At 43.8% G+C, this 15,268-nt stretch overlaps 2 protein-coding genes across 9 annotated transcripts in view; one reads left to right on the top strand and one right to left on the bottom strand.

The window, feature by feature from the left end:
- Positions 1-8,958, top strand: part of LOC144492305 (lysosomal protective protein-like) — a 40,049-nt gene extending 31,091 nt beyond the window's left edge. The window contains exons 9-11 of the mRNA XM_078210294.1: positions 1,126-1,288; positions 2,679-2,768; positions 8,875-8,958. Coding sequence (XP_078066420.1) covers positions 1,126-1,288; positions 2,679-2,768; positions 8,875-8,958 — 337 coding nt within the window. The remainder of the gene's footprint in view (positions 1-1,125; positions 1,289-2,678; positions 2,769-8,874) is intronic.
- A 2,241-nt stretch (positions 8,959-11,199) lies between these two features.
- Positions 11,200-15,268, bottom strand: part of slc38a7 (solute carrier family 38 member 7) — a 37,476-nt gene continuing 33,407 nt past the window's right edge. For 4 of the 8 annotated variants that reach the window (XM_078211170.1, XM_078211172.1, XM_078211171.1 and 1 more), the window contains exon 11: positions 11,200-14,052. In XM_078211170.1, coding sequence (XP_078067296.1) covers positions 13,950-14,052 — 103 coding nt within the window. In that variant the 3' untranslated portion in view covers positions 11,200-13,949. The remainder of the gene's footprint in view (positions 14,053-15,268) is intronic. The other 4 variants (XM_078211176.1, XM_078211175.1, XM_078211177.1 and 1 more) reach the window with 2 other exon arrangements.

Below are 15,268 nucleotides of genomic sequence, written 5' to 3'. Positions count from 1 at the left end.
CTCTTTTCACTTTGGGACAGTTGATTCAGCATCCTCTTCTGAGAGCCCTCAGCTTACAGCAATGAGTGGGTTCTGGTGCATTTTCAAATCACAAACAGCTCAGCTTTGGTGAGAGAAGTTCCAGAGAAAAGAGAGATGGGGATAAGGTTGTTGCCCCAATGCCAGTCTCTGTTAGTTCAAATCCAGTATCTTTAATATCCAAATACCAGGTCACATGACCTCTCTGGTTTCAGCCAATCTCCGAGAGCTCCACACACTGTCTCCATAAAGCAGACTCTGTCCTTCACAAATACAGTATAGTACCTGCAGTAGCCAATGTCCTTTGCTTAATAAAAGTGTCATTTACAAAAAGCCCAGCAGAGGTGTATGACCAGTCAATGACATTATCAAGCAATAGCTGTCCAACTGATAGTATAAATCTTCAAAACAATTTACTGTGGTTTTCTCACTGGTTAAGTAGATTATACTTGTTTGTACGAGAAAATGAAGTCAAGTATCAGCAACTGCAGTGGTCCAATTACCTGGCTTTACAATTGGGTACGTTCAGTATGAGCATTAACAAGAGGCCATGCAGCCCCTTAAGCCTGTTCTGTCATTCAATAAGATTATCATTGATCTGTAATTCAATTCCATTTAACTGCCTTTGTTCTTTGACCCTTAATCCCAATGAGTAACAAAAATCAAACCTATTGATTCCTTTATAACTTTGAACACCTTGACTACGCTACATCTGACCCAACTGCCTGCTCCTATACCGCAGCTACATTCGCGGCTGGGTGTCCCTGGAGAGAGAGCATGCGGTGTCCGGGGGCACTGTTGAGGCCTTCCGTACCCTCTGGGCATTGCAGGGTCTGGGGTGCATTATCAACCCCTTTAATCACATTTTAGTTTGATGTTTTAATTTTCCTTTCTACTTTCTTTTGTTTCAGGTGCTTCCCTTCTTTTTGAGGACTACTGCTTTTGATTTGTCCCTCAGTTAATTTGATTTACCAAAAAGATTGACTACACTATACCGCGAGCAGATTATTCCAAGTCCTTCTATTCTCATGAACTAAATCTTGGATTAAATTTGATGCATTTATTGTATTTATTCTAACCTGAGCTAAACTATCTCCTCCCCTGCAGTGGAGTGGTTAGTGACAACTACCAACGTATCTATAACACCATGAGTGACTTCTATCTGCAACTGCTCAGCAAGGGTTACCGTGCGCTGGTTTACAACGGGGACACTGACATGGTCTGTAACTTTCTGGGTGGTAACTGGTTCGTGAAGTCGCTAAATCAGCAGGTATGTAGAATAGCACTCGATACTCAGAATTGAGCTAAGGTATATCATATTGATTCATTAAGCTCCATGACTCTGTAAACATTTCATGTTGTAATATTATTGGCACATTCTGTGCTCAGTTAGGCAGCTGATCCATCCAGCCCTGGGTGTGGGGACACTGGAAATATTTGTAGTTATGGAAGGTGGGCAATAAGTGGGAATTTCCCTGGGGCTGATCACTGACCCTGGCTGGAAAGTGTGTGTATGGATGTGGGTAAGGCTGGGATGAATGATGAAGAATCTGCTGAGGTTTCAGTTTTTTAAATTCATTTATAGGATTTGGGCATTGCTGGCTCAGCCAGCATTTATTACCCATTCCTAATTGCCCTTGGACAGGTGCTGGAGAGCTGCCTTCTTTCACCACTGCAGTCCATATGGTATAGGTACAGTGCTGTTAGAGAGTTAATTCCAGGAATTTGACCCAGCGACAGTGAAGGAATGGCAGTATATTTACAAGATAGGATGGTGTGTGGCTTGCAGGTGGTGGTGGGGTCAGCTGTCCTTGTCCTTCTAGAGGTCATGGTTTTGGAAGATGCTGTTGAAGGAGCCTCAGTGAGTTGTTGCACTGCATTTTGTAGATGGTTCACACTGCAGTGACTATGTGCCTATGGTGGAGGGAGTGAATGTTTAATCTGGTAGATGGCTTCTTTTGCCCTGGACAGTGTCAACATACTGGCCAAATAAAGGATGGTAGCCTTGGGAAAGCTTTAGGCCTGTGTGACTGAAACTGAACAATGATCAGCAACGTCAGGTGGAATGGTGGGGGAGTAGGGTAAACATTCTAGTTAAAGGGTTAATCTGTTTACCCCTTGCAGATGGGACTGTGCTGTGACCCCAGATGCCCCAAAGGCCTGGCCCTCACATGAACCCAGCCCTTCAATGTCCCATCTGCATGAAAAGCCATCTCTGACAACGGCATTTCTCTAACGCTGGGGAGGATTTCCCAGCCATTCTCACCAGTGGGATTTTACAGACCTGCCATCAACAACCGTACCCCCCCGCCCCCCCCGGCCTTGTGGGTCCGCTGGCAGCCGAAGGTGCGAATGACAGGGGTGGGACAGGGAGATTCTGCCATCGGCCAAAGATGGACCTTTTCCACCACCACAAAACACACTGTGGTATGGGTGGAAAATCCCGCCTACAATCTGTGAACTACCCCTCTCACACTGCTGGGCGGATTCTGGGACACCGAGATAAGTGTATCTGAGAGCAAGGTACTTGTGAGTTGCTAATGTGGGAATATCTTCTCCAGCCTGTGTGGAGGCCTTTGAGTTTCAGTAAGACTTGAGCGACAGGTGTCATTGTTAATGAATAATTAACTAGCTGACTAACTGATCCATTTCACTGCCAGAAAACCTTGGACTACCAACCATGGATTTACAATAACCAGATCGCAGGGTTCTATGAGCGGTATGGAAAACTCACCTTCCTGACTGTCAAGGTAACTCCTGCATTTTTACATTGTTTTTTCCTTTCAATCTAATGCAGAATCATGAAAGCAATAGTGGAACCTGTACCTAGCAATAAACATGTAACATAAGACAGGACACATTCTGATTACATATCACTGGATGAAGCAGAGTGATTACTACAGTTAATGTGAAAGAAAGAACACGTGTCTGAAAATGCTTTACATTCAATCATTTTTGATTTAAAGTGCAGTTATTGTTGTATTGTAGAAGACACCTGGGACTTCGATGTTGTGGCTATTTCAGAGACATGGATAGAGCAGGGGCAGGAATGGATGCTGCAGGTCCCGGGGTTCAAATGTTTTAGTCGAAGTAGGGAAGGAGGTAGAAGAGGGGGAGGGGTAGCATTATTGGTCAGAGATTGTATCACAGTGTCAGAGAGGAGGTTTGATGAGGACTTATCTGTTGAGGTAGTATGGGCGGAGATTAGAAATAGGAGAGGAGAGGTCACCCTGTTGGGAGTCTTTTATAGACCTCCTAAAAGTTCTAGAGAGGTTGAGGAAAGGATTGCGGAGTCAATCCTGCTTAGGAGTGAAAGTAATAGGGCAATTGTTATGGGGGATTTTAACTTGACTAATATTGACTGGAATTGTTATAGCTCTAGCTCGTTAGAGGGGTCAGTTTTTGTTCAAAGCGTGCAGGAAGGTTTTTTGACTCAGTATGTAGACAGGCCAACTAGAGGTGAGGCTATATTGGATCTGGTGCTGGGAAATGAGCCAGACCAGGTGCTAGACTTGGAAGTTGGTGTGCATTTTGGTGATAGTGACCACAATTCGGTTACGTTCACCTTAGTGATGGAAAGGGATAGGCATGAACCTCGGGCCAGTGGTTTTAGCTGGGGGAAGGGTAATTATGAGGCTATTAGGAGAGAATTAGGAAACATAGGTTGGACTAGGAGATTACAGGGACTGGGAACGTCCGACATGTGGAGTTTTTTCAAGGAGCAGCTACTGCGAGTCTGTGATAGGTATGTCCCTGTCAGGCAAGGAGGAATTGGTAGGGCTAGGGAACCGTGGTGCACCAAAAAAGTTTCTTTGTTGGTTAAAAAGAAAAAGGAGGCTTATGTTCGGATGAGACGTGAGCACTCGGGTAGTGCACTAGAAAGCTTTAGATTGGCTAAGAGGGAGTTGAAGAGCGAGCTTAGAAGGGCTAAAAGGGGACATGAGAAGACTTTGGCGGATAGGGTTAAAGAGAATCCTAAGGCGTTCTATAGGTATGTCAAGAACAGAAGGTTGGTTAGGGCAAGTTTAGGGCCAGTTATAGATGGCAGAGGGAAGTTATGTGTGGAACCGGAGGAGATTGGTGAAGCATTGAACCAATATTTCTCTTCGGTGTTCACGCAAGGGGACATGAATATAGCTGAGGAGGACACTGGGTTGCAAGGGAGTAGAATAGACAGTATTACAGTTGATAAGGAGGATGTGCAGGATATTCTGGAGGGTCTGAAAATAGATAAATCCCCTGGTCCGGATGGGATTTATCCAAGGATTCTCTGGGAGGCAAGAGAAGTGATTGCAGAGCCTCTGGCTCTGATCTTCAGGTCGTCGTTGGCCTCTGGTATAGTACCAGAAGATTGGAGGTTAGCGAATGTTGTCCCATTGTTTAAGAAGGGGAACAGAGACTTCCCCGGGAGTTATAGACCGGTGAGTCTCACTTCTGTTGTCGGCAAGATGTTGGAAAAAATTATAAGGGATAGGATTTATAGTTATTTGGAGAGTAATGAATTGATAGGTGATAGTCAGCATGGTTTTGTGGCAGGTAGGTCGTGCCTTACTAACCTTATTGAGTTTTTTGAGAAAGTGACCAAGGAGGTGGATGGGGGCAAGGCAGTGGACGTGGTATATATGGATTTTAGTAAGGCGTTTGATAAGGTTCACCATGGTAGGCTTCTGCAGAAAATGCAGATGTATGGGATTGGGGGTGATCTAGGAAATTGGATCAGGAATTGGCTAGCGGATAGGAAACAGAGGGTGGTGGTTGATAGTAAATATTCATCATGGAGTGCGGTTACAAGTGGTGTACCTCAGGGATCTGTTTTGGGGCCACTGCTGTTTGTAATATTTATTAATGATCTGGATGAGGGTATAGTTGGGTGGATTAGCAAATTTGCTGATGACACCAAAGTCGGTGGTGTGGTAGACAGTGAGGAAGGGTGTCGTAGTTTGCAGGAAGACTTAGACAGGTTGCAAAGTTGGGCCGAGAGGTGGCGGATGGAGTTTAATGCGGAGAAGTGTGAGGTAATTCACTTTGGTAGGAATAACAGATGTGTTGAGTATAGGGCTAACGGGAGGACTTTGAATAGTGTGGAGGAGCAGAGGGATCTAGGTGTATGTGTGCATAGATCCCTGAAAGTTGGGAATCAAGTAGATAAGGTTGTTAAGAAGGCATATGGTATCTTGGCGTTTATTGGTAGGGGGATTGAATTTAGGAGTCGTAGCGTTATGTTGCAACTGTACACAACTCTGGTGCGGCCGCACTTGGAGTACTGTGTGCAGTTCTGGTCCCCACATTACAGGAAGGATGTGGAGGCTTTGGAGAGGGTGCAGAGGAGGTTTACCAGGATGTTGCCTGGTATGGAGGGGAGATCCTATGAGGAGAGGCTGAGGGATTTGGGATTGTTTTCGCTGGAAAGGCGGCGGCTAAGAGGGGATCTTATTGAAACATATAAGATGATTAGAGGTTTAGATAGGGTGGATAGTGATAGCCTTTTTCCTCTGATGGAGAAATCCAGCACGAGGGGGCATGGCTTTAAATTGAGGGGGGGTAGTTATAGAACCGATGTCAGGGGTAGGTTCTTTACCCAGAGGGTGGTGAGGGATTGGAATGCCCTGCCAGCATCAGTAGTAAATGCGCCTAGTTTGGGGGCGTTTAAGAGATCCGTAGATAGGTTCATGGACGAAAAGAAATTGGTTTAGGTTGGAGGGTCACAGTTTTTTTTTAACTGGTCGGTGCAACATCGTGGGCCGAAGGGCCTGTTCTGCGCTGTAATGTTCTATGTTCTATGTTCTATGACACAGCAGCAAAGTTTCCACAACCAAACATGTGATCATGACTGGATAACCTGGTATGGTGACCTTGTTTGTGGTAGAAATATTCTCCCAGACACTGAGCGGAACTGACCGGTGCAATACCCCACTCACCTTTCCTCTGACACTGACTCTCATGATGCTCAACTTACATGATCCACCACACTCTCGAACATGTTGTGCCAATCAATGAAATCATACTTAATCTGTGGTCCAACTCCACATACCAGACATCCCATATCACTTCTTACTTTTCTGTTAACAAGAATCTATCCATTTCAATTTTAAAACAACTGAAAATGACACCCAGTAGAGTACATACCACCATACTGTGGTAACACAGCATTATTGCAATGACACAGCTCTTCCTTGAGGCCTTTCCCTGCCTGGTTGAGACCGCATAAATGAAACCTGAAGACGACTTTTTTCCCATTCCACTTAAGGCAATCTAAACCTGCTCTGAAAACTCTGCTCATAGTTTGAACATTAGTGGCGACATTCTAAAACAATCAACAGCACTCTAAATCAAACATACAACATTTTTAAAAAAAATTAATTAGCCACATCTCGATGTTAATACATAATTTTAAAAATTTCAACACAGAATCTTGCAGCACACAACATCCAGTCAACTAGAGTACCTATAGCTAAAGAAAGGTATTTGATCAAAATCATTCATTCAATCTCTCCACAAATGCTGCCAGATCTGCTATTTCTAGCATTTTCTGCTTTTGTTTCAAATTTCCAACATCCGCAGTATTTTGCTTTTGTTACCTGTACATTATCTAAACTCTGTCTCTTTCCATTCAGTCTATTTCCTAACCAGGATAATAATTTACTTGCAGGTCTATGGGCTTCAACTTGAGCTAACCAGTCTCTTATGTGGAACTTTATCAAGTGCCTTCTGGAAGTCCATATAAATAATATCCATATACATTCCCCTGTCCACTCTTCCAGTTATCTCTTCAAAAAATACAATCAGATTCATCATGCATGACCCAGCCTTTACAAATCCATGTTGACTCTCCCTGAGCAGCTGAAAACTTTGAAGGTGTTCAGTCACTATCCTTAATTACAGATCTGAGCATTTTTCCAACCACTGACGTTAGATTAATTAGTTTATAATTTGCTGGTCTTCCTTTCTCATCTTTATAAATTAGCAGAGTGACATTCACTATTTTCCAATCCAGAGGAATGGTTTCCAAATCAGGTGAACTTTCTTCAGGTATGCTCGCGCTTTGACAATATTCACACCTACTTAAACCCAGTGGTGGAAACCATCTATTCCTGTAGATTAGTCATTCGAGTGCCATTAGGTCCTTCTTTATTGTTATATTGCTTACCCTAGTTTTACTGGGTCCCTGATTCTGATTCAATTCCTTGGAATGTCTGCATGGTGACAGTTTTCTTCACTGTAAATCCTGACAAAGTAATTCATCAGCAAGTCCAAGGTCACTATGATCAGTTTCTAAGGCACTCATTTCTCCTGCTGTAAATGTTTGTGTTGATTTGATAGCCCTTGAATCTTTATTTCTCTCCTGCCTCAGTGTAACGGTTACTATATACCAAGACAACCTTTGCTGGTCCATGTTTCTTTCACACTCACCAGGCTCTGAGCCACTTTTTACACATAATTCTTTTAACTTATGTTATCTCTTACCTTTTTAGTTGTTTGTGGTTGTCTCATTTGACAAGAAGAGCTCTTCCCCTCAGGAATTAATTGGGTTCTAAATCACATTTAATTCTTTTACAAACACATCTCACTGATTTACTGTCACTTTAACTATTCATTAACAGATTGGTCAGTCTCTGCCTCATCACCTTGAAGTTACCGAAATCTACAATCCTGTTGTTTTATAGTTCTCCTTTCCAAACACAATATATAAATGGTCACGGACAGACTGTTAACTAACTGATCAGCTCATTACAAAATTATGAAATCTAAATTGACTGCCCTTCGTAGACTCTCAGATACATCACAGGAAACAAAAAAAACCCTCTGAAAATGAGGTCCTCATTACCAGTTTTCTCCTGGATGGCAGCATCAAAGCATTGTTGTTCCAACTATGAATCAAGGTCATGGATGGGAAGGGGCAAAGAGATAAGCATGCAGTAATCCCTGCAATTAGCGTCAGATCAGGCCCGTTATCCTGCACTAACCTTGAAATACGATGTGGGGAGTGGAGAATTTCAAACCCATGCTTTACAGGAACCAATACGAGTCTCAGAAGGAAAAAAAAAGCAGCAGCAACTCATTCCTCTGCACCAAATTCCCAACTTCTCCACTGTACTCAGAGTACTCAACAACCAGTGCGACCACACATCCCATCTCACACTGACCCCTGAAATCACCCTCCCCCAAAACCTGATCTGTGATATTCTCCCCATCTCATTACTCCTCACCACCCCCTCTCTTTTCTCACACAGATCCTATGACACTCCACCATCCAGTCTTTTTAATTCATTTTGGAGCTTTGCTGCCATTTACTGTCCTTCCCAAGCCAACCTGAGATGTTGGTGGTGGTCTGTGTTCTTCTCGATGAACAGCCTTCCTGACCTCATGTAGTTTTATACTCCTGAAACCTATCGGGTCCGCATCATCTGGTCACTAGCTCTTTGTTCCTACTGAGTTTGAATACTAATATCCTGCACTCCAGCCCTTCACCTGGAATTCTCAATAACAAGGACAGTATCGATTTAGAGGCAACAACTCGTGGTTCTCATCAAATAAAGGATCCAACTGATGGAAAATTTAAATCCACACACAGCAGTGACATTTGTAATCAGGTTTACCTGTTTGAATATGGGGTAGCTGGTTGGCACGGCAACATTGCTATCAATAAAATTCACTGTTAAGTCACAACGATGATGTCACAATATTCAGAGACTGCTTTATGACATCACTCATGCAGTGCCTAGCAACCAGCCTCCCTGGACACTAGTTATTATGGGCTATTTTGAGTTCAGAAAGGGAAATGGAATTGGTGTGTGGAGTTACCAGGGTGGTGATGATGTCCATTGATCCTAACTTTTCACTCTCTCTCTTCCTCAGGGAGCGGGACACATGGTACCAATGTGGGCACCAGCACGAGCCTTGAAGATGTTTGAATCCTTCCTCGCCAACTCTGCATATTGATTGGGCCACCAGCTTGTCCTCACAGCACGTTGCTTTGCTATCTTAGTGCCTTATTCTCACTCAATTGTTAATTTTTTATCTCTCAACACAAAATGGAATTTTTAATCATAGCACAGGGACCAAAGCAAACCACACCAAGCTGAGCCAAGTGAAACCAAACCAACACCTTCCTGAATAAGATAGACTGGATCAGAACAAATACTAACAGCAGTGAGAGAAGGGTTGCTATCAATAATCAGAGAACTGTCTTCCATTAAATTGAAACTGGAGAAAAGAGCTCAAATTGACAGGAGTGCTCAATATGGACACCCTGACATTTTCTAGTCTGGGGTCCCGTGTTCACAGGTAGTTAGTTCCTCCTCTTAGCCCAGTCTGGGGTCCCATGCACACAGGGAATCTCCCCTCCATCTAGTCTGAGGTTTTATGCGTATAAGGAGCTCCACCTCCGCTCAGCTTGGGGGCCGGTGCTCACAGGGAGTTAGTTCCTCCTCGGTCCAGTCTGGTAGTTTGCTCTCAGTTCAATTTGTTGCTATTTTGAAGTAAAAATCCTGTTCCACAAAATGGGTTTTTTGCAATCTCAAGATTGCTAATCATTGCAATGTCCAAACTAATCAGTTCTTCAAGATAATTGTTAAACGTGATTGTAAACAATGGTCAGAGTGCTGAATAAACTCAACAACTTCACTTACTCCGGAAAGGAATTTTTGATGTCTTTACTACACAAGCTGGTGGTCACACTTTAGGAAGGATGTGATTGCACTGGAGAGGGTGCAGGGGACATTCACCAGGGTGTTGTCTGGACTGGAGTGTTTCACCAATGAAGAGAGGCTTGTTAGGCTGGGATTGTTTTCCTTAGAGCAGCAAAGGCTGAGGGTGGACCTGATTGGCATGTACAAAATTAGGAGGGACATAGCTGGGTAGGTAGGAGAAACTTTCCCCCTTAGTAGAGGGATCAATAACCTGGGGGCATAGCTTTACGGTAAGAGGCATGAGATTTAGAAGAGATTGAAGGAAAAGCTTTTTCTGGGGGCTGGGAATCTGGAATACTCCGCCAGAAAGGGTAGTAGATGCAGGAATCTTCAACATTTAAGAAGCACTTAAATGAGTACTTGAAGTGACATAGCATACATGGCTACGGACCAAGTGCTGGGAAATGGGATTAAAATAGATATGTGTTTGATGGCCGGCATAGACACGATGGGCCAAAGGGCCTCATTTTGTGCTGCAGTAATCCTGAAAAGATATCACAAAATTGTCCATGCCAGTTGGACCTTCGTAGAAAAGCAAAGAAGCCTAAATTCTTCCCTTTACGGTGACTAAAACAGCTGAGTTCAGCTTCGTGTGAGGGGGAACTTGCTCATCTGGGGCCTTCCCCAACCCTCCCAGGGGCATCACTGTGACTGGGTGTGAGTGAGTGCTTCCCGGGGTCTCTGAGGGCACCCGCCCCAGGCCTCCTTGTGAGGAGTGCAAGGGCCCCTGCGAGCACTTTGCAAGGGGTTGAGGTATCGCGCTCAACAGTATAACACTCCTTCGTACTGCAATGCACTGTAAGCCTGAATTACACACGTTTAGCCTTTGAGGTGACGGCTACCACTGAAAGAGCAATTCCTCGAAATATCTGCTTCAAACTTAAAAATAACCAGGGGAGCAGGAGATTGGGGGAAGACAACAGTAACGTTTGCTCCCAGCCAGACCACATGATTCACTCTCACCCAAAACAGCAGCTTGGCTCAGCCTCCTGCCTGCTCAGTCTCAATAACCTTCCAAACAACCTCAGCTCTTTCCTGCCTCAATCACATGCGCATGAAAATTATCAGGAAGACTCAGGGCAACCCATGTGAATATTATGGGATGACGGATGAACCAAACTCCGGGCACAGTTTGAACACAATGGACATGAATAATAAACGTCAGTCAATCTGGATCCTCTCTTCAATCTATAACTCTGGCTCAAGACATTTGGAATAATGTCGCAGAGTCTGGATCATTGAGTACTCAGTGTTTATTGAAATATGATGGAACAATACGAGAGAAGTCCTAGGTGACTGTTAAACAAGCATCGCTGCATTATTAAAGCCCATTGGTTCAGTTTATCAGTGCACAGAGCCACACAGATCGAAGTAGCCAGATTCATTCCTCAATGTGTGGTAACATTGTGTATTGTGTGGGGAGCTGAGATGATGTGGAGATGCCGGCGTTGGACTGGGGTAAACACAGTAAGAAGTTTAACAACACCAGGTTAAAGTCCAACAGGTTTATTTGGTAGCAAAAGCCACACAAGCTTTCGAGGCTCTGAGCCCCTTCTTCACTGAGAGCCAGTGTTACACCTCCTGGTCACTATCCAGTACCCAATTCGACAAACTGCACAAAGGACTAAGGCTTCCAGAGTCCAAGCTCTTGGTGACATTTAATGCCTGGGTACTGCCTAGGCACAGGTTAGGTAATCAGGAAGGTCAGTGGCCATGTATCTGTAATGTTGATTGGTAGAAATGCCTTGAGGGGGGATGGGGAAACGTTACCTAAACTTGTCCTTCAAGTGTCCCAGTCTTATCACCGCTTGGAGAGATTAGATCCAAATTTTAAGGAATTTATCTTCCATTGAATAATTTACATCAGGGGAACACACACTTTCATATAATACCTTTGTATAAAAACTTCTCAGTGCATTAACAACAGATCGCATCGCAGCTTCATTTACACATTACTATGCAATGGGTGATTGAAGGATTGTTACCCAGGACACCAGTGCTGCCACACGAGGTGCAACTTTCAGCCAGGACTGGCAGGTGGAGCCTCACCTGAAGGATATCAGTTCTAATGCTGCATCACTCACTCAAGTCTTTGCCTACCTTGGTCTCCAATAAGTAATAATTCCCAGCAGTGGAAAACAATCGGGAACCCTGGTCTCCCTTTCCTCCCAGCCCATGGAAAACTACTTGCATTTATATAGCACCTTTAACTAAAAAAGCATCCCAAGCCACTTCACGGAGGCACTTATCAGACAACTTCTGACACTGAGGAACACCAGGATATACTAGGATAGGTAACTGATCAAAGAACATGTGAAAGAGAAGAGAGGGAGGCTTGGGGAAGAAATTCCAGAACTCAGGGTCCAGACAGCAGAAGACACGACCACCAATGAAAGGGTGAAGTAAATGGGGGATGGGCAAGAGGTCAGAATCAAGGAAGTACAAAAGGTGGGGAAGGAGTACACTGGAGATTAAACCGATAGGGAGCAGCTATGGAGGAACTGGGTACTCAGGCGTGTTTGATCCATGGCTGTGATTGTTTAATAGCAGTAAGACGTCTCACAAAACCAGGTTAAAGTCCAACAGGTTTATTTGGCAGCACTAGCTTTCGGAGTCTCAGGCTCCTTCATCAGGTGAGTGAGGACTTGTGTTCTCAAACAGGTCATATACAGACACAAACTCAATTTACAAGATAATGGTTGGAATGCGAGTCTTTACAGGTAATCAAGTCTTAAAGGTATAGACAATGAGAGTGGAGAGGGGGCAGGTTACGGGTTAAAGAGGTGTGTATTGTCTCCAGCCTAATTGAGTGGCTACAGACAAGGCTGGCTGACTGGGAGTCAGTGTGTTACAGAGATCAGGCTTAACTGGAAACAGAGACCAGCCTACAACTGCTAACCCAAACCCGCCATCTGCAACCTGGAATTAGTGGTTTGCAAGTTGCCCGATTCTGCCATTAAACCAACCCTGTGCGACTGCTCAACAGCCCCGATCACAGCTTCTTCCCTCTGTCAATCATTTCAATGCTGCCCTCCCTCCCCACCTGTGGGAGGCATGGGCAGCAACCGGGTCACTGGGTCAGTAAAAACCACCCCAGGAGAGAAACCAGGAACATTTTTTTAAACATACTTGTTCACAGGACGTGGGTGTCACGGGCTGAGCCAGCATTAATTGCCCGTCTCGAATAGTCTTCAAATAGGTGGTTGTGAGTTACTTTCCTCAACTGTTGAGGTCCATGTGGACAGATGTTCAGTTATACTAAATATTAAACCTCAGGGTACTGGGTGAGTTGGAGATTAGACATCCCAATTATTCCAGAGGGAAATTCCTTCTGAAGAGCCGGTTTTAAATTCGAACCTCAGCTTCTGATCAAAACTGCAACAAGCTGCATAAAGAGCAAGATAAGTAAACAATAGCTCAGCATAGTGATAGACAGGGGCAGTGTTAGTGCCCCTGGGTCTGTGATCGCAGGAGATAGTAACAGGCTCAGGAACAGGGAGGTTGTTTATATGCTCAGTGTTTTAATTAGATTGGTCCCTTCTCAACTGCAGCATATTAGTGCCACAGTATTTGAACAGAAATGGTTATGCTAAAAATCTTACCATAAAGAGCAGTCATTTACAAAGTTTTCACCAACGTCATCAATGTAACAGACAGGCAATGTGCAATACTGCAGCTGACACACAGATAAAGGTCTTGGTTCAATCGTAAACTTAAATAATATGACCAAACTCTTCCATTCCTGCTCAGTCCGATTGAGAACGCTCAAAGTGTCCTGATCATAAATCATAAAAGCTCAAATCATGCAGCGTCTCTCACCTTGCGGGACTGAAAGGCAAGTTGGCCAACTGAAAGATAAACCACATTCCAGAAAGAGAATTCTCATCAGCCAGTTTCCACACCAGAGTCCCAGGACCAAGAACAGAAACTGAAGTCACGTATCTGGTCAGGCAGCTGCAAACCAAGTTACACTGAACCAGACTTTCATAGGGAGAAAGGAAGTGTCAGAATCACCCAGACTGTAACACATATATTGCAGGAAAAACCAGAGCACCAAGATTATTGCACAATCTGATCGCACCATAACAGAGACAGTTCTAGCTGCGTCTCAGGTCACAGAGCAGGCAGAATCTCTCTAAACATTGTACTAATGATACAGTGAAGTTCCCTGAAGACTGGCTCAATTAGCCACCAGACTCTTGTGGAAAATATTATAAGGAATTGGAGGGAGCCTGTATGTGGTCACTTATGTAGGTCCTGGTAGATGGAGTTCACCGTGCTCTGGCCAAAGATGAAAGCTCCCATACATACCATGAGGATCCCGCACAGCACCAAGACCCACCAGCTAAAGTGAGACACAGAGAGACATCCCATTAGTGAACAGAAACTCATCCAGAAAACCAGAATAAAACACAAGATAAAAAAGGATCTAGTGGACAAAGTAATGAATGGAGTTGCCCATCAAACCTTCAAAATATATCCCAAATTTTTGACAAAGATTTATCCCTTTTTTCAGTATAGGAGCAATAACTTCTCAGACATTCAAGCAGTCCAAACCCACATGCAGGACATGGACAACATTCAGGCTTGATAAGTGGCAAGTAGCACTAGGCAATGACCATCCTTCCCTAACAGCACTGTGGATGTACCTACAACACAGGGATGGCAGCAGTTCAAGATGGCGGCTCACCATCACCTTCTCAAGGGTAATTAGGGATGGGCAACAAATGCTGATCTAGTCAGTAACGCCAACGTAGAGATGTCAGTTATTGTGTGTTTACCATTATATTGTAAGGCACAAAAAAATGCTCATTATGAAGTGCATTATAATACACAAAGAAATGGTGGAGAACCAAGAGTAAAAGGAGGGTGAGGAATTATTTGTAATTATTATGAAAGAAATTGTGACTGAAAATTGACAAGTCCCCAGGGTCTGATGGCCTACATCCTAGGGTTGTAAATTGTAAATAGCGACAGAAATAGCAAATGTGCTGGTTATGATTTTCAGAATTCTCCAATTTTAGAATGTTCCTAGCAGATTGGAAGTTTTCAAATGTGACAGCTATTCAAGAACAGAGGGTGAGAGAAATGGGAACTACAGGCCAGTTAGTCTAACAGGGAACATTCTCTGTGGCAACGCATCAACCAGAGTCCTCTTGCCAACCAATCTACACTATTCCCATGCAGTATAAATTAATGCTCCTTTTTAACTTTGGTATTCTGTCCTGCTGAGTTTAAAATGAAAAGCTTTGACAACATGTGTCTTTTCTTCAGCAATACTCAAGTTCTGTTCTACCAAATGTCTAAATGTCAATATTACAGGGCAGGACTATAACCCACGTTTACTACATGGAATTTTTAAATTCATTTACAGGATGTGGGCATTGCTGGCTAGGTCAGCATTTATTATCCATCCCTAATTACTCTCAAGAAGGTAACAGTGAAATTTCTCATGGGAAATTATGAAAGAAATTGTGACTGAAAATTGACAAGTCCCCAGGGTCTGATGGCCTACATCCTAGGGTTGTAAATTGTAAATAGCGACAGAAATAGCAAATGCG

The sequence above is a fragment of the Mustelus asterias genome, chromosome 4 (genome assembly GCF_964213995.1).
Source record: "Mustelus asterias chromosome 4, sMusAst1.hap1.1, whole genome shotgun sequence".
NCBI classification, from domain to species: domain Eukaryota; kingdom Metazoa; phylum Chordata; class Chondrichthyes; order Carcharhiniformes; family Triakidae; genus Mustelus; species Mustelus asterias.
This window is presented reverse-complemented; position numbering and strand designations above follow the sequence as displayed.